The sequence below is a fragment of the Hyla sarda genome, chromosome 7 (genome assembly GCF_029499605.1).
Source record: "Hyla sarda isolate aHylSar1 chromosome 7, aHylSar1.hap1, whole genome shotgun sequence".
Classification (NCBI taxonomy): domain Eukaryota; kingdom Metazoa; phylum Chordata; class Amphibia; order Anura; family Hylidae; genus Hyla; species Hyla sarda.
In genome coordinates this window covers 62,075,497-62,103,376 of record NC_079195.1, presented here as the reverse complement: position 1 = coordinate 62,103,376, position 27,880 = coordinate 62,075,497, and the positions used below count along the sequence as shown (strand labels likewise).

Below are 27,880 nucleotides of genomic sequence, written 5' to 3'. Positions count from 1 at the left end.
AGGGGTGGCTGGCTGCTGATAAGCTGCATGCTGCATGTGATTCAGGGTCATCCCGCCTTCCCAGCATTCCTTGACCCATGTCCTGACATGTGGCGCCGTCATCTTAGATGCCCTGAAGCCTGGACCGCACTAAATGGATTTTAATTAAGTGATTCATGTGATTGAATTGCGGTGATATTCGGATTTGTTGCAAAGCCAATTTTTCCTGAAATTCATAATGAATTCAGATTTGTCAGATTCGGTTAGCTCATCCCTAGCCCTTATCCATCACTGTCTGCTTTGCCCTAGCCTGATGTGTTGTGCTTCTATGTTTAGTCTTGTGTGATACCGTACCTGTGTATCCTGTATAGTGTCTTGATTTCAGTTATCTGTTCACTCACCTTCATTATTGCTAAATCTGCTACTATATATTCCTTGTAACCTGTTTATCATTACTCTATTACCTGCCATATTTCTTTGGTCCTAAACCTGTTAGTCAGCACTCTTTATACATGCCGTTATAGCTTCCGCATAACCTGTTTGTAACCACTTTACATAGCTAACGTTATAAATTATCCTGGTTCCCTGTATGTTTGTTCTTGCCTGTTTAACCTTCGTGCCCTGCTCTGTTTTTCCTGACCTCCATACAGTTCTGTTTCTTATTTTAACTAGTGGCGCCCCTGCATATTATATAATGCAGGGACTGCTGTCCAGTTATGGATCCGCTGTCTAAGGGCGGATATGCAAATAGGCAGAGAAAGTCATTCTTGTTGAACTCAGGACTGCACTTTTCCCTGCCCTAAGTGACAGACATCTATTTCTACCAACACAGCTGAATCCATGCGTTTCATTACTGTAGCTGAGTCATGTGACAAGCACTCCAAATTGAAAGTACTTAATGTGTCACAGGAAGTGTTCTAAGTAGGTCAGGTGACTTCCTGTGAACTTCAAGACGACATCATCACCTATCAGATTCTTCCTGACAGCTCACATCCCTCCCCTCCGCACACAGCCAGAGAGTTCATGGGAAATATAGGCAGCATTAGAAAATCCTTTAAATGTGGAAATAAGAATCAATGGGGGAGATTTATCAAAGGATTTACACTGTTTTTTCCTGTCTAAATTTGTCGCACAGAAAGTCGCAGTCTAAATATGTGCGACTTTTCTGCGACTTTTGCTGTAGAGGATTTTTAGAACATGATGCATGCAAGTCTATTTTAGACGGAAATGCATTGGAAAATGCATTGGTGCTGAATTTATCAAGTGCGACTTTTATGCGACAAGTCGCATCTGCCCAAAATACACTGAAATGTCAGACCATGTTGGAGCAGGTCTAAATGCAGTTTAAGCTGTAGACCCTGAAGTCTGAGCACAGAATTTATCAAGGGCTGTGAGACCTTTGATAAATTAGGAGCACAATAGACAGGAGACTACCACATACGCTGGTCTATAAGCATACCCAGAATAGACTAGATTAGTAAATGTCCCCCAATATGTCTAAAAACCCATGGTTGTCTGTGCACCAGTAAATCTATGGGTCCAGCGATGGGTGCCCCTACTCATCCTTCTATATCAGAGTTCCCCAACCAGGGTGCCACTAGCTATTGCACAACTACAACTCCCAGCATGCCCAGACAGCCTTATTCTGTCCGGGCATCCTGGGAGTTGTAATTTTGCAACAGCTGGAGGGACCCTGGTTGGGAAACAGTGTTCTATATCCTGACCAAAATTACAAAAATTGGCACATTTCTATGCAAAATCATGCTTGTTCCCTTGCATTCTAGCCTGAAGCAATGCTTCTAGTGGATGATACAACATACTGTGGTGCATATCACATTCTTTTTCTCACAGATTCTGTGAAATAAAATGCTGTTAAAATAAAAATATAACATTTAATTAAAACTATTTAAAAAAATATAAAAAATAATAAATAAATAATAAATAAAAAATGAAATAGATAAATAAATTTTCATTAACAGCTAAACTTGCAGATTTGAGCCTTAAATTGGCCAAACACACTCCTCTCTGTTACAAGTCATTATCATGTGTAATAATATGAAGTGGTTTGTTTGTTCATAGAGTATCGCTGGGCATCTTCCAGTATGTGATTTCCTCCCTCCATAGGACTAATGTGGCCATCTTTATAATGACTTTCTAATGGTTTGGAGCTTAGCGCTCATCGGGTTATGGCGTTACAGAGTGTCGGCCAGTCTTAATAATACACTGGGGAGCTTGACGGCTGTATCGTTCAGCCTGCACATAGTCGGGTCCGAGCTCCCAAATACTTTTCTTCATGAATCCTTTTCATTTCTGAAATGTGAAGATCTCATAAAGGAGATTTTTTTTTTACTTTGCTTGTCTGTTTTTTCCTTTTTGCTTTTAATCAGTTCTCACATTTTTCTTGGCTGCGGAGCAACATTAAAGGGATTTAGAAGTTTCAAATGAAAAAGAAAAAAATTTAAACAAATATAGAAATAACCTACAACCTAGCCATGTTTATGGTTCATCTCAACATAGGGGGATTTTTGAATATGTTAAATACAAGCATAAACCTACATGCTTATATAATGTTACTAGCTGAGTATCTGGCGTTGCCCAGTTTTTCCTTCCTAATCCTTGTTGAGGAGGAAAATCAACAGAGGAAGCTTTTGACTTCATATCCCGTCCTCATATATTGTTGTCATATCCCGACCCCATATCCCGTCCTCATACCCCGACCTCCTATCCCAACCTCCTATCCCATCCTCCTATCCAGTCATCCTATCCTGTCCTCCTATCCTGTCCTCCAATCCCGTCCTCCTATCTCGACCTCCTATTCTGACCTCCTGTCCTCCTATCCTGTCCTCATATCCCATCCTCCTATCCCATCCTCATATCTTGTCCTCCTATCTCGACCTCCTATCCCGACCTCCTATCCCATCCTCCTATCCTGTCCTCTTATCCCGTCCTGCTATCTCGACCTCCTATCTCGACCTCCTATCCCGACCTCCTATCCTTACCTCCTATCCCGACCTCCTATCCCGTCCTCCTATCCAGTCCTCTTATCTCAACCTCCTATCCCGACCTCCTACCCCGACCTCCTATCCCGACCATCCTGTCCTCCTATCTCGACCTCCTATCCCGACCTCCTATCCCGACCTCCCATCCCGTCCTCATATCCCGACCTGTAATATGTTTACCAGGTATTTAAATATCTCCAGCCATACGGAAGTTATGTGGGAACATACATTTCCCACTGATTTGCATGGGACTTTAAAGGGGTTCTCCGGTGTTTACACATTTTATCCCCTATCCAAAGGATAGGGGATAAGATGCCTGATCGTGGGAGTCCCGCAGCTGGGGACGCCCGTGATCATGCACGCGGCACCCCGTTTGTAATCAGGCACCCCGTTTGTAATCCGCCCCTCAATGCAAGCCTACGGGAGGGGGCGTGATAGCTATCACGCCCCCTTCTTTAGGCTTGCATTGAGGGGCGGAGCGTGACGTCACACGGGGCGGAGGTGTGACATCACACGCCGCCGGCCCTGTAGTCGCCCGTAATCAGACCCTGAGCGAACATGCTCCGGGGACTAATTACAAACTGGGTGCCGCGCACATGATCACGGGCGTCCCCAGCTGCGGGACTCCCGCGATCAGGCATCTTATCCCCTATCCTTTGGATAGGGGATAAGATATGTAAGCACCGGAGAACCCCTTGAAACCCCGACCCTCACAAATAAGGGTAGTTAAGGGTTAAATTAACTATCCTATATTTTAAGTGGACATATGTGTAACATGTGACCAAGTATTTTCAAAATATCTTCAGCCGTTTGGAAGTTATGCAGTTACATATATTTCCCATAGACTTGTATGGGACTTTAACCCCTTAAGGACCAGGCCCATTTTGGCCTTAAAGGGGAACTCCGGTGGAATTTTTTTTTGGACAAATCAACTGGTGCCAGAAAGTTAAACAGATTTGTAAATTACTTCTATTTAAATCTTAAACCTTCTAGTACTTATCAGTTGCTGTAAACTACAGATATACTACAGAGAAATTTGTGAATTTCTTTTCTGCCTGACAACAGTGCTCTCTGCTGACACCTCTGTCCGTGTCAGGAATTGTCAGGTTAGAAGCAAATCCCCATGAAAAACCTCCTGTTCTGAACAGTCCTGACACAGACAGAGGTGACAGCAGAGAGCACATCCTGTGAACACAACAGTTCAGTGTGAGCAGCGTGCGGGTGTGTCCCTTGTTGAGCTCCACAAACTTCCAGCAGATCAGACCAGAGCAGGTGATCCATCCGCCTTCCCGGGAGTGTGTCAGGCTCCTGGGGAGAGCCTCCCTGCATGGAGCCCAGGGCCTCCACCTCCCGTTTTTCAAGGCTGGCGGGGGGTGGAGAGCAAACAGCAACAGCCTTTCCGGCCCAGGGGGAGAAGATCTGGCAGAGTCTGCAGTAATGCAGGCTCTGCTCCCCCGGCAACGGGTGCAAGCCAGAAATCTGGTGGAAGGAAGGCACGGAGGAAAAGCGTGGAAATGTGGGCTGAGAGAGGGCCCAAGGAATCGAGCGCAATATACTGCTCCCGCATGGCCGCACGGTTTGCGGAATATGACCAGTGCGGCAAGGAGATGAGGATGGCCAGAGAGGATCTTCGTGTTGCTCAGAACCTGGCGAACACAGCATCCAAAAAGAATAGGCCAAAGCTGAAAAAGAGGATTACGGCTCTGAAGAGTGAGATTGCAAAGCTGGACGAGAGCAGAGATACTTGAGGGGAGCGGTCTCTTAAAGGAGAAGCTGGTGAATGGAGACCGGTTTGCTGCCATGAAATCCCCAGGTAAGGAGGAGGTGGATGATGGGGAGAGTAGTGGCGGTGAAGAAAGTGAGGATGGTGGTGAAGGTGTAAAGGAGGTGGAAGAAAATTCACAAGTGGTGGAGATGGATGCTGTTCCTGTAGCTACTCCCTGTGACACCCAGGACAGCTACATCGAGCCAGCACAGGTGGCACTACCATCAAGTGATAGTGAGGAGGATGATGTGGAGAGTGAGGCTGGGGGTGTATTAAGGGCGATTGTTATGCCGGAGTCCCCAGCCCACTTCCAGAATTTCAGCTTTGGAGACGACCAGTGTGAGGATGTGGTGGTGAAACGTAAGGCAAAGAAACAAAAGACCCAGGAAACAGTGCAGTACGTGTTTGTTCCTTTCCAGCAGTCTGGGCCAGCTGCAAAGCTGGTTCAGGCTGCTGGGTCCCCCAGACTGCCAGACTCTGTTTCTGTGGTGGAACGGAGCCAGCATAGGGGATACAGCATGGCGTCAGAAAAGGCTGCAGACGCAATAGATATGAAGCCCACCCATCCTGCCGGTAAGGAGGGTCAGGATGGGCTCATGGTGGGCAGTGGCGGGGTAAGCTATGCTTAGTGTCCGGGTGCCGGTGGAGGAGAGTGGTAGGTCTGTGTGCTCGGGGGGCGGTCCTCCAAGTACTGTGTATTCTGTGGGCGCTGCGGGGCACTCCTCTGTGAGGGGGGGGAGTGTCTGGTCGCCGGCATCATCCACAGAGCCCGTGCAGTCAGGCAAAGCAGGTGCTGGCACTGAGGGAGGAGCTGGGGTGTGCCCGGAGATGCAGCCCCAGACTCCGGAAGTGACTTCAGCCAAGGAGAAGGAACTATCAGCATCGACCCCGGCAGCTAAGCCAGAAAAGAAAAGTGTAATAAAACCTGCAACACTACAGGTCCCAGCCAGCCCAGAATCTGTTAGTCAGCATAAGAGTGCAGGATGTGAGAATGAGTGTGGAAGTGTTGTGGATAAGAGGAGTGTCAGTGAAGTGAATGATGGTGAGAGTAGTTGTGGTATGAATGGGAGGTCTGGTATGGATGGAAATAAAGATGGGAGTAGTGGTGTGAGTGGTTATGCTGATGGTTCTGGTTCTGGGTCTGGTCCGGCTGCCCCCCCGGTAGTGACTGCTCCTAGGAGCTATGCTAATGTCACTGCCGGGGGTTCAGGGGGGTCCTCGTCTCCGTCCGGCCCTGGGGGCCATTTGCAACAGCGCCTCCTGGAGGCTCTACGCAGGGGTGACAGGTCGATCCAGGTAGAGGGAAGGGGTGAGGTCCACCTGTCTTTCTGGATAGAGAGGCATGGTTTGGGGGCTTTCCGAGAGAGGAATAGGGAGGTGGTCTGGTCCCTCCCGACATCCGGGCAGGACAATAACCGTAGGAATGTGGTCCGTCTGATTTGGAGGGGCGAGGATGCATGCCCACCTCGCGCAAAAGTGGTTGAGCTCCTCCTGCAGATGGAATTCAGGGCGAATGACATCTTTGCCCTGATTCACCCCTATGGTTCGTCTGATTTTGACGTCAGTTTCGTTCGGCCGGAGGGTCTTGAACTCTTCTGGTCGAACTACGAAGTGGCGAAGAATGAGCCCGGCTGGCGGGATTTCGCTGTAAAGGCGATTTCCCGTCAGAACTCTGTTAAGAAAGTGACCATTTTGACCCGTAACGAGACACTTTCTTGTTATGACATCATGACCTGGCTCGGACGGTATGGGGATGTGACGGACATGCCCAAGAAAAACTTTGATGAGCACGGGATCTGGTCCGGGGCCTGGACGTTTTCCGTCAAACTCAAGCGTTCAGGGAGTACAGTTGCCCACATTCCGTCAGCCGCCTTCCTGGGACGTGATAGGATCCAGGTCTTCTACCAGGGGCAGCCTAAGGTCTGTCACAGGTGTGGCAGCCCCACCCACTTTAGCGCAGCCTGTACTGTGCAGGTCTGCGCTTTGTGTGGTGGGTCATCTGGCCGCATCCTGTCGGCAGATCCGGTGCCACCTGTGTGGTGTCCTCGGACACCCTTTCAGCCGTTGTCCTAGCGCCTTCGCCCGTGCAGCGGCCGCTCCGGCTGAGGAGAGCTGTGAAGTTGCCTCGGCTGGGGAGGGCACGGGCAGGGATGGGGGCGCAACAGGGCTAGTGAGGAGGAAAAAGTGCCCCGCCAAACTAAGGCGGGAGGACAATCGGAGGAGGAGTAGAGAGCTGGAGAGTGCCCAAGTGACGGGGGTAGCTCTGGCCCCTGCTCCTGAAGCTGGCCCTGTAACCACTGAAGCCCTGGAGGAGCACGTGCTGGATGAGGAGGTCAGGAGGCTGCACAAAGAGGAGGGCAATATGGCCGACACTTCCGATTCCTCCCACTATGAAAGTGTGGATGAGGAGAGTGGAGAGAGGCCTAAAAAGAAAGACAAGGGCAAAAGGAAAGGGAGAAAGAAGAGGTCAGAGCCCTCTGTTCCCTGTACTACGGGCCAGATCCAAAACGGAAGCCTTATTGCCCCCCCTCTGATTGACCTGTCAAACCGGTACCTCGTCCTCGATACCATCTCCTCCCCCTCCTTGGAGGTGGAAGGTGAGGGCGATGTGCCTAGGGAGAAGGAGCCTCTGGGGGGAACTGGGCCCTGTCCTATTGAGGCTCCTTCCTTGGAGGGCAGGGCTAGACCGGGGCCAGACGTAGACGGGGATCAAATGGACCAAACTGAATCAAAAAAAAGAACTAAGAGTGGTCCTGCCCTCTCATCTTCTTCGGGGGATGAGGGGGCTAAAAAGAAGGGAAAGAAAAAGTAAAGGGTGTGGCCGTCTAATTTAATCACCCTGTATGGCGGCACTCACCCCATTGACGCTGGCATCTATTAATTGTGCCAGCATAAAGTCAGATACAGCTAGATTTGCAGCCTTTGATTTTCTCGGCCGCGTTGAAGCCGACATTTTCTTTTTACAGGAGACCAGGTTGTCAGATCTAGCCTCTCTGGTAAAAGCCAGAAGAGAGTGGAGGCGCGGTTCCTCCCACTGGTGGGGTGGCGGTCCTTTTTACCGCTTCTGTTGAATGCCGACGGGTTATTGAATTAGAAATGGGGAGGTGCCTGATCTTAGATGTCTTCATGAAGGGACAAGAGCTTCGGCTCATTAACATCTACGCCCCGCAAACTAAGCGGGGCCGTAAAGATCTCTTTATGAGGATTAAGCCCTTTCTTTTTACGAGTCGGCAAGTGATCTTTGGAGGGGACTTCAATAATGTCACGAGGTCCCAAGATCGGAGAGGCTCCAATGGTCCGCTGACTTGTGATAGTGTGGCACTGATTAGCATAACTAGAGAAGCTCGCCTAGAGGACGCCCACATGCGGAGCCCCTCGTGCCACGCGGGATTCACCTATCATCAAGGTAGTCGCAGGTCTAGGATAGATAGATTTTATTTAAAGGAGGAAGCCGTCTCTTCTGCAGTGTCCGTGGTTGAGGTGGAGTTCTCCGATCACTGTATGATTTTGTTTTCCCTGAATGTTTCAGAGACCCCCCGGATGGGAAAAGGTTATTGGAAGCTGAATTCGTCCCTCCTGGAGGAAGCGGAGATAAGACAGTCCTTTGAGAATTTTCTTCAGAGTCAGGTACCTTTACTGGACCTATGTAGTAGTAAGTCAGAGTGGTGGGAGATATTCAAGAAGCGGGTTGCGGGGTTCTTCCGCCAGCTCTCGAGCCTCAGGTCCCTGAACAGGTATCGCTTGTATCAGGGTCTGAGGAGGAAACTCAAGCTTCTCGTCTCGACTGGAGGTAGCCGAGAGGATATCTCCAGAGTGAAGTCCTTGCTGATGAGGTGTCAGTACGATAGGCACACATCTTTGGTTTTTGAGAGGGATTACGGGAAGTACCGCTCGCCCGACCCTTACAGAAACTGTAAGATGTCAGTGAGTAGTAAAGTCATTTCAGGACTGATTGATAGTACAGGATCTCTGAATCGGTCCAGATCAGGGATCTTGGAGGTCATCAGATCCTTCTACTCGCACCTCTTGGGGAGGAAGGATCTAGATCGAGACAGGATGTCGGCTTTCCTGAAACCATTCCTGAGCCAGGGGTAGACCCCTCTCTTGATGTTTTGGCAGAAGAAATCAGGGAAGAGGAAGTGAGACTGGCGATCGAGGGGCTCGCCCCCAAGAAGTCGCCAGGTCCGGATGGCTTAACATCCGAGTGGTACAGGACCTTTAAGGAGTCTTTAGCTCCCCTCTTGACTGAGGTATTCAATGAGAGTCTCTCCTCGGGTACTCTGCCGAAGTCAATGAGGAGGCCAGCCCTGATTCTTCTGTCAAAGGGTAAAGATCCTAGCCAGATTGAAAATTGGAGGCCCATAGCTCTTCTCAATACGGACAGGAAGCTTCTGGCCAAGATACTGTTTAATCGGCTGGTGAATTTTGCACCCCGGCTCCTTTCGGGGGCTCAGCACTGCTCTGTTCCAGGCCGAAGCACCTTAAGTGCTGTCCTTAGTGTCAGGGAGGCAGTGGAGCGGAGTAGTGCAGGTCTTTGGAAGGGGTACTTGCTGTCCTTGGATCAGGCCAAAGCATTTGATCGGGTAAACCACGAGTACCTATGGTCCGTCCTCCTGAGATATGGCTTACCAACTACTTTTGTTAATTGGCTTAAGATCTTGTATGCAGGGGCAGAGAGTTTCCCGCTGGTGAACGGGTGGTCTGGCCGCTCTTTTGAGGTGGGGTTCGGAGTCCGTCAGGGTTGTCCTTTGAGCCCGCTTTTATGCGCGTTCACAATCGATCCCTTCATCCGGAGGGTAGATTGTGGGCCGTTGGCGGGAGTCGGGATGAGTCTGGCGGAGCCGGCTGTCACCCAGAGAGTGGTGGCGTACGCTGACGATGTCACTATTTTCGTCTCCACGAGAGAGGAGGTCGATGTGGTGATGTCGAAGGTGGACCGCTACTCGGAGGCATCAGGGTCTAAGATCAACCGGGATAAGTGTGAAAGTCTCTGGCTGGGAGGGGGGGATCCCATGTTTGATCTCCCGGACACCCTTCCAGGGCCCCAAGAATCAGCAAAAGTCTTAGGCATCACATTCGGCCAGGATGATTATCCCACCAAAAACTGGGATGGTAAGCTCCAGGATGCCGCTCAGAAGGTGGACCAGTGGAAGGGTTGGTCTATGACACTCAGGGAAAGGGTACACCTGATCAAATCGTACCTGCTCCCCTTCTTTATCTATCTGGGCAGTGTATGTATCTTGCCAGAGGCTTACTACACTAGGATCTATAGCCTGTTTTTCCAACTGTTATGGGGGAACAGGATGAACCTAGTCAAGAGGGAGGTTACGTACCGCACGAGGAGACTAGGGGGTTTATCTATGGTAAACCCTGTGGTGTTCTTTACGAACACCTTCTTGAAAGCCAACATCGCAAACCTCTGGTCAGAGAGGGCTTCTCCGTGGGTACTCTCCTGCAGGGAATGGTTTCGGCCTTTCTTCCAGGAATGGGAGAGAGGAGGGCGAGTGAAGGACCTCCGTACGCCCCATGGATATCTTCCGGCTTACGCTACCCTGACTCTGAAGGTGATACGTCGGTGGGGTCTGGGAGTGTGGGAGATCAGGACCCAGTCAAGGCAGTTCCTTGACAAACGGGTTCTGTTGACCCACTTCCAGAAGCCTCTGGCGCTCAGGGACTGCCCAGGTCGGGATCTGAGGGTGGGGTTGTATCTTTTGAACATGAAAAGGATCCCCCAGAAGTTTTGGGACTTGGCCTGGCGCTGCTTTCAGGGGAAGCTATATGTAAGGGACAACCTGAAGTGTAGGAACTCTGATGACCGGGGATGTCCCCGAGAAGAGTGTGGGGACACGCTGGAAAGCATGGACCACTTCCTGCTTCATTGTCCCTTTAATATAGGGGTTTACAACCGGGTGGGCGCTTCCATCGGCTGGAGTCAACTTGCCGGCCTTCCCTATCCGGAGTGGGCTTATGGGGCATTCAGGTCCCTGGGTGGCCGAGACCGGGGCACTTCATTTTTAGTTAGTTTAGTGGTTAGGTACTACACGTGGAACGCACGGTGTTTAGTGTCGACCCAACAGAAAATCCTCTCCGAGGTGGAGGTCTGTAGGAATATCACCGGTGACCTTGGGAAGATCAGGTCTTTGGAGTATGGCAGTCTTGGTACCAGTAGGGCTTCTCTCCTATGGAGAGGGTTTTCTTTTGATGTGCCCTAGGTACTAGGCCCTTAAGGTGAAGTACCTTATTTTGGCCAGGGATAGTGTATATATCTTAGGGTGAGTATAGGGTCAGTTTCATGAAGGGATAGTGATAGGGTTAGAGGTTGAAAGGGAGAGGAATTTAAATTTAATTTATATCAGGATTGCCATCCTTCATCCTGGTGGGGGGCTATGCATGCCACCTTAGCCTTTTGTTTTGTTTTCTATGGATGGATTGTAAAGGGCTTGCAGGCAACCAAACTTGGGCCTTGTGGTTTTGGTGTATTGTATTGTTAATATTGCTTTGTTGTAGAATATGTATATATTGTTTTGTATATATTGTTCTGTTTACATTAGGTGGGTAGGGGTGTATTTTAGGTTGGGTGGGGGGGTTTTTGGGGGGTGGTGGTGGTGGTGTGTACCCAGGACTGGACTGTTGCAGTGGGTACTATTTTGGGGGTCTGGTATGGGTCAGTTGTGGACAAAAACTGTGACCTATGGACTCTGACCCATGTCCAGAGGGGGTGGTGGGTGATGGGATAGTTTAGTATAGGTTGTTTTTCTGTGTTATTAAGTTGTTTGTTATGTATATTCTGTATGGTTTTATGTATCCTTTTTTCTTTGTTTTGTTTTTTAATAATATAATGTCATCATTATTTTGTGAGAAAGGCAGTCGGACCAGTTTTCAGTTATTATAGCATAGTGTTAAGAGTACACTATATTTATGTCTGTGTTTATGTTTGTGTCCCAGTGTGGATAAGTTTTTGTTTGTGGGTAAATGTGTGTGTGTGTGTGTGTGGGGGGGGGGGGGGGGTTTAGGGGAAGTTAAATAAGAAAAAATAAGAAAAAATGTGTGTATGTATATATGTATGTATGTGTGTGTGTGTATGTATGTGGATATATATATATATATATATATATATATATATATATAGATGTCCCAAAAAAATGCAGCACTACTATACCACAGTAGACGGGTGCCAGCTCCTCAGGCTCGATCACAGCCAATTGATAACTTCAAAAGATGGTGCGGCACTCCAAATATCCAAAAAAATAACTTATTTATTCCACATGTCAAACAGTGCGACGTTTCAGCCCCTCAATGGAGCTTTGTGACTGGCCAGGCATCCCGGAAACAGGATGTGAACAGATTAGGAGATTTTCTGACGCAGGCGCATACTGTTTGTATACAAGCCAAACGTGGCGAACGGCATGGCAACAGAGCGGGTAGGCGTTTTCTGTATATGTATATTTAATTAATGTTTATATGCATCAGTGGTGTATTATTAACTATTATTATGATGGAGTTTTGTATATTCAAGCCACATTGCTTTTAAAACTTTCACTGTGACACTGTACACATTATATATGTACCTATGGTACTCTTAAGCACTTTATTTTTTGTAAATTGCACTGTCATTTTATGTATTTTTATCACTGTATTGATTAATTATGTAATTACTGTTTATTACTGAGCTGGGTATATAACCCCAGCCTGTGTGTGGTATCACTATGCTTGAAAAAAGCTCCATTGAGGGGCTGAAACGTCGCACTGTTTGACATGTGGAATAAATAAGTTATTTTTTTGGATATTTGGAGTGCCGCACCATCTTTTGAAGTTATATATATATATATATATATATATATATATATATATATATATATTGCATATAAAAAAGGAAAAAAAATATATAGATGTATAAAAAAATAATATATATTTTGTTATCCAAGTTGGATTATTTTTGTTACGGCAGCTAGCCATATTTTTTTGTTTTGTTATTAGGGGGGGGGGCAGTGTGGTTATGTTTCCTAATTTGGATATTTTTAGTTTTTGATCCCAGCGAGGAAAGCTTTATTTATGTTCATTAGGCGTGTGTGTGTGTTGGACTATAGTAGGTAATGATTTATTTATTTATTTTTGGTTAATCTGGGCTGGCCGGTTAGGAAGGTTTAAGTTGTTATTTTGAGATGGATAGTTTTTTTTTATGTTCAGTTTTGTTAATTTTGTTACAGTGAAATGAACTTGTTTTGTGTTTTGTACTTTTATAATAAAAAAGAGTGTCAGCAGAGAGCACTGTTGTCAGGCTGAAAAGAACTTCACAAATTTCTCTGTAGTATATCTGTAGTGTAAAGCAGCTGATAAGTACTAGAAGGGTTAAGATTTTTAAATAGAAGTAATTTACAAATCTCATAAAGTGCAAATAAGAAGAAGGAAAAGACGGGAGCAACTCACCCGAGACCCAAGAGGTTAACAAGGTAAATTATTTATTCCATAAAGTGCCAGTGCAAATGTAGACCACGGGAGGCAGGTGTTACGGTGGGGGAGCAGCAGACAGCGGCGGGCCACGGTCCGTATCGTGCTATCAAAGCACTTCGTCAGGCCCCTGACTTTCTGGCACCAGTTGATTTGTCAAAAAAAAAAATTCCACCGGAGTTCCCCTTTAAGGACCAGACAAATTTTATTTTTGCATTTTTTTTTCCTCCTCTCCTTCTAAAAATCATAACTCTATTATATTTCCATCCACAGACCCATATGAGGGCTTGTTTTTTGCGTCACCAATTGTACTTTGTAATTACATCACTTATTTTACCATAAAATGTACGGCACAACCAAACAAATATTATTTATGTGGGAAAACTGAAAAGAAAACCGCAGTTTAGCAAATTTTGGAATGTTTTGTTTTCACGCTGTACACTTTCCGGTAAAAATGACATGTTTTCTTTATTTTGTGGGTCAATACAATTAAAATGATACCCATGATTATATTATTTTCTATAATTGTATAGCTTAAAAAAAAATCTCAAACCATTTTAACAAAATTAGTATGTTTGAAATTTCCCTATTTTGACCATCTATAGCTTTCTAATTTTTCTGTATATGGGGCGATATGAGGGCTAATTTTTTGCGCCATGATCTGTAAATCTTATCAGTATAACTTTTGCTTAGGTTTTACTTTTTATAAATTTTTTGGGGAATAAAATATGACAAAAAAAAGCAGCAATTTTGGACTTTTTGTTTTATTTTTTTATGTTTACACCGTTCACCGTACGGGATATCTAACAATACATTTTAATAGTTCAGACTTTTACGCACGCGGCGATACCAAATATGTGTATTAATTATTTTTTTTACACTTTTTTGGGGGTAAAATTGGAAAAACTGACGTTTTACTTTTTTATTGGGGGAGGGGATTTTTCAAATTTTTTTACTTTTTTATTTTACATTTTTTTACTTAGTTTTTTTTTACACTTTTTTATTTCCCCATAGGGGACTATTCATTGCAATCAGTTGATTGCTAATACTGTGCAGTGCTATGTATAGGACACAGCACTGCCCAGTATTATCGGTGGTCTTCTGCTCTGGTCTGCTCGATCTCAGACCAGAGCAGAAGACCCCGGGAGACGGCCGGAGCCAGGTGAGGGGACCTCCGGCCGCCATGCTGGATGATCGGATCCCCGCGGCAGCGCTGCGGGCGATCCGATCATCCGTGCAAAGTACCGCACTGCCGCAGATGCCGTGATCTGTATTGATCACGGCATCGGAGGGGTTAATGGTGGACATCCGCGCAATCGCGGATGTCCACCATTACCGGTAGGTCCCTGGCTGCTGACATGACGGCGCGTAAATGTATGTCATGGTGCGCTAAGTACCACGTCACCATGACGTACATTTACGTCCATTGTCGTTAAGGGGTTAAACATAAACCCCGACCCTGGCAAATGGGGGTGAGTAAGGGTTAAATTACCTATCCTATGTTTGTTGTTGACATATACGTAACATGTGTGCCAAGTTTCATATTCATATCTTTAGCTGTTTCAATGTGATTGTGAAACATACATACACACACATTGAGTTTTATATATATAGATTGAAGTAAATATCCAGTGTTTGACAAAAAAGACGGTTGCGAAAAATGGTTGTAGCAATGCCTTGTATGGTTATAGCAATATAGTACGGTTGTAACAATGTATAGTATGGCAGCAGCAATGTATGGTTTAAGAAATGTTTAATAATATGGTAATAATGTACAGTATGGCTGCAAGAATGTATTGGATGGTTGTAGCATTATAGTAAGGTTATAACAATGTACAAGTAGTAGCAGTATAGTACTGACTAGAGATTAGCAAGCTTTCTGAAAGTTTGGCCCACCGAGTTCGCCAAACTTTAGGAAATTGTTCGGTTTGCCGCAAACAGGCAGTGAAAGGTTTAAGTTGCACTGCTGCACAGTGCAACTTAGCCCATTTTTATCACAATAAACCAGTGCTGGTTTACTTTCACATCTTTTTGGGCTCAGCGCTATGCGCTAGTTAACTCCTTGTATACATTATACAGCCATCTATATGGCTGTATAATGTATGCAGTGAAAAGATGACCACTTACTTCCTCATCACTGGTCCAGGTTTCTTCTTTTGTAGCTCCCCCTCCAGTGATATAGTCACTAGGGGCAGGGCTACACAAGAACAAGCTCACTGCCTGGAATGAGGTGCAAGAAGTATGGCTCTGTTAACACTATGCGTTTTAGCATACATTTTGTATGGTAGTGGCAATGTACACTATGGTAGTAATATTGTACAGTATGGTAGTGACAACAATTTATAGTATGGTAATAGCAATGCACAATATGGTAGTGACAATGAACAGTATGGCAGTAATAATGTAGAGTATTGTAGTAATAATGTACAGAATGCTAGTGACAATGTACAGTATTGTAGTAACAATGTATAGTAGTTGAAATATATAGTATGGTAGTAGCAATATGTTGTATGGTTGTAGCAATACTGTATATAGCAAGGTTGTACAGTAGAGCAGCAGCAATATACAGTATAATAGTGGAAATATATAGTATGGTAGTAAAAATGTATAGTAGTAACTGTACAGTATAGAAGTAGCAATGTAGAGCGGTGTTCTCAACCTGGGGTACAAGTACCCCCAGGGGTACTTAGCAGTTCTCCAGGGGGTACTTGAAAAAAAAAAATCAGTGATGGCAGCCACAGCCAATGGTTACTGGTCTGGACCACTTTGAAAGAAATGGTAGGCTGACGTCACTGGACTGAGGAGCGGAGCAGGAGGACAGCAAAAGGGAAGAGCAGGCATGGGACTGCTGTGGGTCGTAACTACCATCAGCTTTGTTGTTCCACTGCAGACCGGGGACCTACTGCTATGAGCCATAGCAATAGGTCCCCAGACCAGAGGAGCAGTGGAGGGACAGTATGACAGCCTACAACTATATATGGGGACATTTTTGGGGCCTACAGCTATATTTGGGGGCACAGAGGGGGCCTAACAACTTTATGGGCAAGCAAAGCGGGTACTATTACTGTGTGTGACAATAAACATGGGGAGTTTGTAAATAGGTGGGTATTGTACTGCAGAAAGGAGCCTAAAATGTTTGTTTGGCTGGTTTAGTGTAGAAGTCTTGTATGGGAGAAATCTTTATGGCGGTCTAGGCCAGATAGTGAAGAAAAGAAAAGTAAACAACTCCGGTTAGAGAAGACACCTGTAAATCGGTGGACTGGGGAGATAGGGAGAGCAACAGGGGGCCTGTTGTAGAGGAAAGTAAAGCATATGAATTATACTATAATCATTACACTATGTCTCTAATATGGGAGGTACAATTTTTTTGGGAATGGGCTGTCAAGGGGTTCTCAGGCAAAAAAAGGTTGAGAACTAGAAATGAGCGAACTTACAGTAAATTCGATTCGTCACAAACTTCTCGGCTCGGCAGTTGATGACTTATTCTGCATAAATTAGTTCAGCTTTCAGGTGCTCCGGTGGGCTGGAAAAGGTGGATACAGTCCTAGGAGAATCTTTCCAAGGACTGTATCCACCTTTTCCAGCCCACGGGAGCACCTGAAAGCTGAACTAATTTACGCAGGATAAGTCATCAACTGCCGAGCCGAGAAGTTTGTGACAAATTGAATTTACTGTAAGTTCGCTCATCTCTATTGAGAACCATTGATGTAGAGTATAGTAGTGGAAATATATAGTATAATAGTAACAATGATTTAGATGACATTACTTACTAAGGTGCGTTGTCTTCATTTCCATAATTTTTTATGTTGGTTGCAGCAGTTATTCCACAAATAATAAAGGGGACACCGCCACTTATAAGATAAAACCTGTAGAAAGAGAATAAAGGTAAACCGTGAGTAGGTGTAATGTGAAAAGAAATAATTTACACAGAGAAATGGCAAAAAGTATTTTTCATCCCTCTTATCAATGTAAAACATTTCTGATAATTGATAGCAGATTTAACAACTGTCTGATGTGGGGGTCTTAATGTATTAATGTATTGGGCCAGCTGCAATACCCAACAGTTACCATTAGCTGCAATTTGGTCTTAACCCCAAGGACCTACAATCTGTAATTAATAATAGATATTATAGGATCAGCACAGTCAGCTTTAAGCCATTTCTGCATATTTAAGGTCATAAGATTAATAATCACTATGAACCATATTAATACCATACTCTCTATATGCTGGAAGTAATGTAATGTTTTGGACACTAAATGATCTATTATTCGGTAATGCACCTTCAGGTTTGTTTCCACTTTGTTACACGCTGTGGAAACAAGGCTTGTGACGTCATGGCTGCTCCCCACTTGTGATGTCACGGCCATGCCCTCTCAATGCAAGTCTACGGGGAGGGGGCGTGACGGCTGTCACGCCCCCTCCCATAGACTTGCATTGAGGGGGCGTGGCATGACATCACAAGTGTGGCATGGCCGTGCTGTCACGAGCCTGCGCCCCGCATTGCTAGTCATCCAGCATGGAGCAAAGTTATCATCCTCTGTGCACCGGATGTCTGGGGTACCTGGTGTGGGGATGTCTGTTTCTGTATAGTAACCCAGTATTAGAATTTCCATCTCCATATATTTATTGTTGGTGACCGCCATATGGTAGTAGATAGCATTGCATTGGTCCTGAACTGTATGGGCACATTGTGTATTGATAATTATTTGGTTGCTACCTACATGTGGCATACAGACTTGACATACAGTTTATTGTATTATTGAGGACGGGTGTCTGTTTAGGAGAGGGGGTTCATGGCCCCTCCCCTAAGTTGTGTGCTGGCTTTAGTAAGCCAAGGATTTTTATGTTTTTAAAGTGTTTTTGCTAACACATTCCTGTGTGCAATTGTATGTTTTTTCATGTCTTTTGTGCTAATAAAATTTTTAAGCATTTAAATTTGGTGTTCTGCCATTTTTTCAGTGATGGCTTTTTCTGCTTCTAGTATTCTGTGTTTCTTCACTGGGTAGCACCCCACCCTTACTAGGTTGAGCCCCTCCCATTTTCTTTCTTTTTTGCTCCCCACTTGAGACGTCATGGCCATGCCCCCTCAATGCAAGTCTATGGGAGGGGGCGTGATTGCCGTCACGCCCCCTCCCATAGACTTGCATTGAGGGGGCATGGCGTGACATCACGAGCGTGGCGTGGCCGTGATGTCACGAGCCTCCGCCCCGCATTGCTAGTCATCTGGCATGGAGCAAAGTTATCATCCTCTGTGCATCGGATGTCTGGGGTACCGCAGCCGATATCGTGGGGGTCCCAGTGGCGGGACCCCCGCAATCAGACATCTCATCCCCTATCCTTTGGATAGGGGATAGGAAGTCTAGGGGCGGAGTAACCCTTTAAAGGGGTTATCTCATTGGTATGACTTCTTTCCATGAACCTTATTAGGGCTTATAGACATCAAAGACAGGGGTGGTATGTATAAGACCCCCTCTATGAGCCAAAGTAGAGATACTATACAAACATTAGCTCTGTCATTGGTGGTTCAGTCTATATGCAGTGTGTGTTACAATGAATTGCATTGAATAGCTGGTATGTTACCATTGTAATAATCCTTGTATAGCCTGTTGGGCTAGCTTCAGTGTAAAAAGGGGATGTGATGATGGGACACTGGAATGAAGATGTGCAGCGGTTTAACGTGAATGGCATTGTAGAATCATGGTTTTGGTAATCTTCCAGTATTGTCTAGAACTGTCCTTTTTATCAGTATAATCAGCCATCAATTAACTTGTTCAACTCTTCTCCCAATATTACTGTAACCAACGCGCAGATGATTAAAAGCCGCCACCTGCGGCACAGAAACCAGAAAGCCATGCAATAACCGGCTCCGAAATATCAGGAATGAAACATCTTTGAAAGAGATTCTTTGTTGTTCTTCAGCAATTTGCTGCTAATTTTCCTTTCAAGCCCACATACTTTTATGATATGTAAAGTAGGTCTGTCAGCGCACCGAAAAACTACGGAAAATCAGAGTCAGAACCATCCACAAACCATGAATAAACCTAATGTTACCTGTACAATTACCTTATATACAACCTCCCTGAACCCGTAGCTTTCTCTGTATAGTCCCACATCTATATGTGTACATGCTGCTTCAGTTTTTGTATATTAGAACATATTTTGTATGTATCCATGACAACCAGAATGGAAACATCTATTTTTTATAATGATGGCTTCAGTCAGAGGACTAGAACACAATGCTAAAAGAGTACCTGTCATGATCTTGTTACATTTTATAATTCTCCCAGCTCACTGCCACCATCATGATAAACCACCCCGGCCTTTATTTTTATTATTTGTTAGTTTGATATTGCTCGTGTTTTCTGCTCAGTCTCAGTCAGATTCACAGACTGGGAAGGGGTGTTCCCCAGCAGGCTGTGACATCATCTGAAGCCATACGGGGGAGAACTTCCTCCCTCACTCTGCTACACACAGCCCAGAGCAGTTTAGTGTGTGAGATAAGCTATGATTTGCTAAGGCTGCACACACACCCCTCAGCACTCCAGACAGCATTTCCTGATTTTGGACTTCTGCCAGGCCAGCAGGAGTCCAAAGTCTGTGCAAGAGATGGGGGAAATGTGATCTAGACAAGTAGGGAGACACCTAGTGGAAGCTTTTTTAAACACAAATAAAACATAGAAAACTTAGAACAAAGTACATTAGAAAGATTTTTTATTTACCATAAGGAGTGCAATAGCAAAAATTAGTTTTAATGAGAGTGCGCATTTAAGAGAAATAAAGCTTATATTACACAGTGACATCTGAAAAAGCTTTATTTCTAAAAAAATAAACATATATAGGCGTTGTATAAATTTTTGACCAAAAAATCTATCTATCTACACCAAATAATCTTGCAGCTCTCCAAGGCTTGTGAATCTTATTCAGCATAAGGGGATTTAGTACGTATCTGGCAGACAGTAATGGACATGCTTAGGAAGGATCTGCGCTTGTCTTGGGCTAAATGGCTGTGCTGTGAGATTTCCAAAACACTGTGGCTAACTTTCTGTGAACTTATATTTCCTGTTTTCAGTTTTCTTGTTTGCCTACAAATCCCATGATACCATTTTCCTCCTTCCCACACATCAGCTACCCCACCCATTGAAACATAAATGAGCTGCAGACCTGTGGTTTTGAATCAGGGTGTCTACAGCTGTTGCATTACTTGCAGATTGCTCTCTCCACCCATTCAAGCAGACAGGCTCCCTGTAATCAGCTGACTAGTGAGTCAGGTCTCGGCCGCATTGCAAGCTGGGAAGATTCCGAGACAGCAGTCGTTTTGTATGCTGTTAAAAATAAATATCGGGCTGAAAATCACATAAGAATTGTGAGAAAACCGTCACACACAGGTAAAGACACTATATTATAAACTACACTAACTTTACAGCCCCTGTAGCATAATCAAATAAAAGAATTCCTGGAATACCCCTTTAAGTGTAGTTTACTCACCCAAAGTTTATTGCGACATTTCGGCCACCCACATGCCGCCTTTTTCAAGCATGATGCTTGAAAAAGGCTGCACGTGGGCAGCCAAAATGTCGCAATGAACTTTGGGTGAATAAACTACACTTAAGATGCACAAGCCTTGGCGTGTTGCTAGATTTTTTGGATGTGGATATCCTATGTAACCCCTGACTATCTATCTCATATCTATCTATCTATCTCATATCTATCTGTCTATCTATCTATCTATTTCATATCTATCTGTCTATCTATCTCATATCTATCTATCTCATATCTATCTATTGCTCTATCTAATAGAAAAGATCGCAGCACACATAGAATTCCATAAGGTGCATTGTTTATTGTGTCCTCACAGCATAAGGTGCGACGTTTCGTAAACCTCTTGTCTCTTTTTTTAAACATGACGAGAGGTTTCCGAAACGTGGCACCTTATGTTGTGAGGACACAATAAACATTGCAACTTATGGAATTCTATGTGTGCTGTGATCTTTTCTATTGGATTTAATTTGGATTCCCTGACCAGAAACCCGATGATGGCGTGCACCTTATACATTGTTCTGCTGGGCGGATGTGCTGCTTTTTAGGATTTCTGTATCTATCTATCTATCTATCTATTTATCTCCTATCTATGTATCTATCTATTTATCTCATATCTATCTATCTATCTCATATCTCTATCTATCTATCTATCTATCTCTCTATCTATCATCTATCTATCTTTCTATCTATCTATCAATCTATCATCATCTATCTCCTCAAACTTGAAACAGTGAGGCTGAAATGGAGGTCTATCCTCTTCAGTGATGAGTTCTACTTTTGTCTTGGATGAAATATCCAGAGAATTTTCTAAAGGAAAAATTGAAGCAGCACAACCCAAAAAAAGGAAATGGTGATGGGTGCCAGCAGGTCGTTGTTCCAGGTTACGGGTCAGATGTAGATAACCAAACAGAAAAAGTCTGCAGCACTCCAAAATAAGGTGCAAAATGGTGGATTTATTGGCCTGACAGCATAGCGACGTTTCGGCTGTCCACTTGCAGCCTTTCACAAGCTTCAGAGATTTTTCTAGAGGCCACGTGGGCAAGACCATGAATTGGTCTTCACAAAGGAACATCCCACCAATCCCACTCCCGGGATTATGGTGTGTGGTTGCATAATATATGGTAGCTGGACCCCTTTAGTCTTCATGCCAGGTACACTAACAGCTTGGTGTTACATAGAATTGGTTGTGGAACCAGTGGTACTGCCATTTCTCTGAAGTGCTCCAGGAGATGTTTTTCCAGACGACAAGACCAGGCCACACATTCTGGGTTGTCTCCTATTGAGCACGACTGGGAAATGATTGGTCGGCAATTGCAGGGAGCTGCCAGCAGCGGATTATGACGATGATTTGTGAGCCCAAGTGCATTTAGCGTGATAGAACATTCCACACATAAACATTAATATTCTCATCTATCTATTTATCTACTGTATCTATCTATTATCTATCTATCTACTGTATCTATTCTTGCCTATTTATTTATCTATATAGCTATCAACACATTGACCGGGTCTGGGAGATTGACATGTTCTACTTTATGGACTGGCTAAGAAAGCTGTGAAAGCTTTACATTTTATTGTTGATTATCTATCTATCTATCTAACTAATTCTGTTTAAACATTTCTCACCTGTTATTGATCAGAATCATTGCCTATCACTGTGAAACCTTTATCAGTGAAAACGCCTTAGAATACCTTAGATTAAAGTTAGCCAAACCTGTTCATTTTGGTGGTATCTAATGTACATGGGGCCTCCTGACTCACTCCAGATGGCGGATGTTGGGAAGAGAAGGGTCAAGCATGTTGGATTTCAACTTCTCACCCTTTTGAAGATGAGCCACGACCAAAGCTATCTGTCAGCTTATGCCATGCTGAAATGCCAAATTTATGGGAAGATCGAAATGTTGTTCATTCGGCTGACATCTGTTGAAGGGATATGTATATGGCCAGCTTCACTCCCCAGTTTCCATTCAGAACACATGTGTAAGCTTCTAAAATAATTGCACATTGCTCATCTATAAATCTTGATAACACTAGGGCCAGGAGAAGCTCTCATGCTATTGCTAAAAAAATGTTTTCAAATCAACTGGTGCCAGAAAGTTATACAGATTTGTAAATTATTTTTATTTAAAATCCTAATCCTTCCAGTACTTATCAGATTCTGTATCCTCCAGAGGAAGTTGTATAGTTCTTTCCAGTCTGACCAGAGTGCTTTCTGCTTCCACCTCTGTCCGTGTTAGGAAATGTCTGGAGCAGGAGAAGTTTGCAAATGGGGGTTCGCTTTTACTCTGGACAGTTCCTGACATGGACAGAGGTGTCAGCAAAGAGCACTGTGATCAGACTGGAAAGAACTACACAACTTCCTCTGGAGCATACAGTAGCTGATAAATACTGGAAAGAATAAGATTTTAAAATAGTAGTAACTTACAAATTTGTATAACTTTCTGGCACCAGTTGATTAGAAAACATTTGTTTTCCACCGGAGTACCCTTTTAAGAAGTGCATGAATGGAAAACAAAACTCCCCAGACAACCAGGGAACACAGCGAATATACAGGCAGCTTCTGAGAATACTTGGTTTGGAGTGTTCATTAATGCTTATAGGGCTCTTTATGTCCTGCCAGTCAGGTCGATGCCACCTCCTCATCACTATTCTGCCTGTAGTCTTCTATTTTATGACACATAGCCACCTGACACTCCTCAGTAATGAAAAGAGATGAGATATAATAAAGAAGATCTTACCATCTTTTTATTCATTTCTACCATAATTCATTAATTATGATCACTCTCAATCTGCTGTATAAACTAATCAGATTCCCAGCAATGTTACTTGCAGCTGCAGTACCTGAAATAATCTTACTTTGATCTCCGAAATTGGGTATTCATCTATCTAAATGCTAATTGCCTTTTTAGCCTTTGCCTTCTCCTTCTTGTTTAACCATCATTAATTCTAACTGCGATTCTAAAATGTGTATGAAATGTAATTTATCTTTACATTACGTTCCTCATCTTATGACAACCATGAGAAATGTTACATTTGTCATGTAAGATCTGTGTTTGTATAAGGTTATTAGAACTACCAGATCTTACTACAAAGCTCTCATATATTTGTAGAATGTATGCTGTATGGATTACCCACCAGAATACAGATACTGTACGTAGGCCTAGAACTGTAAGAAGTAATGCTGGGGCCTCAAGTGCACGTAGTGAGGTTACAGCACAGACATAATGTATCCAGTGAACTCATCATAAAAAGAAAATATATGCAGTGCTGTCACAGAACAAGAACAATGCACTCAATGATATAATAGTATACTACAGCATTAATGCATACTGTGATGTCACAGATTCACATTACACAGATAATGCACACACAGATGTCACAGTACAGGCTTAACATGGCTAATGAAGTGTGGGATAATGTACGCTATGGTGTCACGTTGAAGAGATGGTGCTCAAGGTGATATCATAGCTAGTGTTGCTCGCGAATATTCGCAATGCGAATTTTCGCATATGCGAAAATAAACACGAATATTACGAATATGCGAATTTAGCAAACATATGATGAATATTCGTCCATATATTCGCAAAATATTGCGAATTCGAATATGGCCTATGCCGCTCAACACTAAGATAGCGTAGAGATAATACATAATGTGACCAGTGAAGTCACAGGACAAAGATCATATATACGTTGTGATGTTACAGAACACAATGGATGGAAAACTCAGTGATGCCACAACATAAATACAATGTACATAGTGAATTCCCAGCATAGAAATAATGCATAACAAGTATAGTGATGTCACAGCAGAGAGATGATAAACACAGTGATGTCACAGTACAGTTATAGTAAACATCAATGTCACAGTACAAAGATATTAAACACAGCGATGTCACAGTACAGGAATAGTAAACATCAATGTCACAGTACAAAGATATTAAACACAGTGATGTCACAGTACAGGGATAATAAACATTGATGTCACAGTACAGGGATAATAAATATCGACGTCACAGTACAGGGATAATAAACATCGATGTCACAGTACAGGAGTAGTAAACATCAATGTCACAGTACAAAGATATTAAACACAGCGATGTCACAGTACAGGAATAGTAAACATCGATGTCACAGTACAAAGATATTAAACATTGATGTCACAGTACAGGGATAATAAATATCGATGTCACAGTACAAGGATAATAAACTTTGATGTCACAGTACAGGGATAATAAATATCGATGTCACAGTACAAAGATATTAAACACAGTGATGTCACAGTACAGGGATAATAAACATCAATGTCACAGTACAAGGATAATAACCATTGATGTCACAGTACAGGGATAATAAATATTGATGTCACAGTACAGGGATAATAAACATCGATGTCACAGTACAGGGGTAGTAAACATCAATATTACAGTACAAAGATATTAAACACAGCAATGTCACAGTACAGGGATAATAAACATCAATGTCACAGTACAGGGATGATAAACATTGATGTCACAGTACCAAGATATTAAACACAGCAATGTCACAGTGCAGGGATAATAGACACAGCGATGTCACAGTACAGATATAATAAACACAGTAATGTCACAGTACAGGAATAATAAATAGTGATGTCACAGAACAGGAATAATAAACAGTAAAGTCACAGTACAGGGATAATAAACACAGTGATGTCACAGTACAGTGATAATAAATACAGTAATGTCACAGTGCAGGAATAATATACACAGTGATGTCACAGTACAGGGATAATACGCCCAGTGATGTCACAGAACAAGATAATACACAAAGTTATGTCACAGTACAGGGATAATAAACACAGTGATGTCACAGTACAGGGATAATACACACAGTGATGTCACAGTACAGGAATAATATGTACAGTAATGTCACAGTACAGGGATAACACACACAGTGATGTCACAGTACAAGGATAATACACACAGTGATGTCGCAGTACAGGGATAATACACACAGTGATGTCATAGTACAGGGATAATAAACAAAGTGATGTCACAGCACATGGATAATCCTGCAAAAAAAAAAAAAACAAAGTATACCGCTAGATCCGGAGCTAGGCACGGGGGCAATAATGACTCCGATGCCAACGGTAGCTTTACTGAGGGTAGACAGATGGTTAAGTCTAAAAAGTTCAACCAGGGCCCAAGGAGGTGACCAGTGACTCAGAAACCTTAAGGGCTTGCTGAGACTTTAAGTAGGACTGGACAATTTAATGCAGGCCACGCTGACTTGACAGTTGCTGACAGGGACTGACTTGACTGATGACTAACAAAGTTATGACTGTGGTTTACTTGCAATTGACTGTGGCTGCAGACTTGAGGCCTCCAATGACTCTGTACACACACCTAGACTCGACTTGACTGCACTGGACCTCAGCAACAAGAGCTCTAAGAGAGGGAGCTAGCTCCACCCAGGGCTTATATGGGGGAGACTAGCAGGGAGCCCATAAGTCACCCCTGGAATCACCTGGTCACTGGTACCTCCTGGGTAACAATCACATGGTACATTTCTTAAAGCAACAACACATTATATATTATAATACATAGCAAAACATATATACAGGGGGAACAAGCACAAGGGGCCCAGGGGACACTGAAGGGAGGCTGCTGGACAGGGCAGCAAGGGTATGGGGTAACACCACAGTCCATATCATTCTATAAGTTCTATTATTTTATAACTCACAGTTGTCTGAAATCTTATGTAAGAAAAATAGATAATTCTTTACAATAGTTTTTAAATATGGAATGATAAACTGTGTTGAACTCCTTCAGGACATAGGGGGGTATTTATGAAGCATGTAACTCTTGTTTTCTTGGGTAAAATTGTCTCATCATTTTGGCGCAGTGTGTGTTTGTGACTTTTTTTTGCGACTTTTCATATATACGTGTTTTCCTGTTTTGCTGTGGTACATTGTGTCTTGAGTTGGGTTTTTGCATTGGTCAGGAATTCATGAAAATGGGATTTTTTTTTTTAAAGGAGCTAAATTTAGTGCAATCCCTTTAAACTGGTGCAAATTTTTTTTATAGGACTTTGTTTCATTTTTTTTATTTGTTAATATTTTTAATATGGTTAGGATGGACATGTTTAGAAGTCTAGATGTCGCCGCGCCGCTTAGGATGCGGTGACACGGACTGGCAGGGGTTAATGTTAAATGAAAAAAGGATAGGGCTAGGATAGCTAGCTGGCTGTAGGTGGGCTTAATCGGCTGAGGAGGTCTAATTAGCTGGGCAGTGATAGGTGCAGCAAGGAGTAAGAGGTGGAGCTGGCAGGGGTTAAATGAGGGTTATGTGTTTCCGGCCAACCTCTTTGCAGAGTCACCAGCCAGGATAGCAACAGCTTGTCTGCTCCCCACTTACCTTCAGATATGGCCGACGATCTATTTGAACGGGTCCGGGAGCAAGCGCAGTGTGAGGAGGGTTTCCTGGCCCGGCTGCTTGCTGGGCTGGGGACTCCCTCCCTCACGCCTCCCCCGAGTCAGATGTCTCTGCTTGTGCCAGAGGATTCGGGAGCGGGATGACCTGCTCGCCGCTCCCGGCCCCTGGACAGGCTCAGCCCAAGTCCTACTGCTTTTCAGAGGTGGAGCCGCTCGGTGCGGGTGCAAGCTAGGAGTGGGGGTGGGCGTGGCTCCCGGGGGCCTCTCTGGCCCCGCCCCTTCCTTTGTGCGTGCCTCATTTTCCTGTTGTGTCGCCCACCATTGCTGCACGCTCACACGTGTTGCCCGCAGCCCAGGCTAGTGCTCCTGCTCCGCAGGTCTTTAGGCCCCTAAGTGTGTTACGTCCTCACGTAGTCATGGGCAATGCTTAGCCTGCATCCTCTTCATCATCAGTGCAGTGGGATGATCCGGTAACTGGGGTTTCCCTGTAGATGCCTGCTGCTGTTCCTGTGCCCCTTCCCTTACAAGTGGTTGGTGGGTCTGGAGGGGAAGGGGTAGCTGTGTCTGTGGCCATTCCTGATACTTTGTTTCCCCCCTTCAGCCCCCAGCTATGGAGCAGCAGATGTGTTCGGTGCCCCCACCTGTAGAGCAGGCGGTTGCTGGGCCCTCCAGTGGCTGCAGGCGTTCATCTTCCCAATCATCCAGGGGCTCTGCCCGTGGACACCGTAGCAAGGCTG

At 44.3% G+C, this 27,880-nt stretch overlaps 1 protein-coding gene across 24 annotated transcripts in view; it reads right to left on the bottom strand.

Moving 5' to 3' along the window:
* ADGRA1 (adhesion G protein-coupled receptor A1) overlaps positions 1 to 27,880 on the bottom strand; it is a 1,152,497-nt gene that overhangs the window by 17,861 nt on the left and 1,106,756 nt on the right. For all 24 annotated transcript variants that reach the window (XM_056529273.1, XM_056529272.1, XM_056529274.1 and 21 more), the window contains one exon: positions 16,962 to 17,057. In XM_056529273.1, the coding sequence (XP_056385248.1) occupies positions 16,962 to 17,057 (96 nt within the window). The remainder of the gene's footprint in view (positions 1 to 16,961; positions 17,058 to 27,880) is intronic.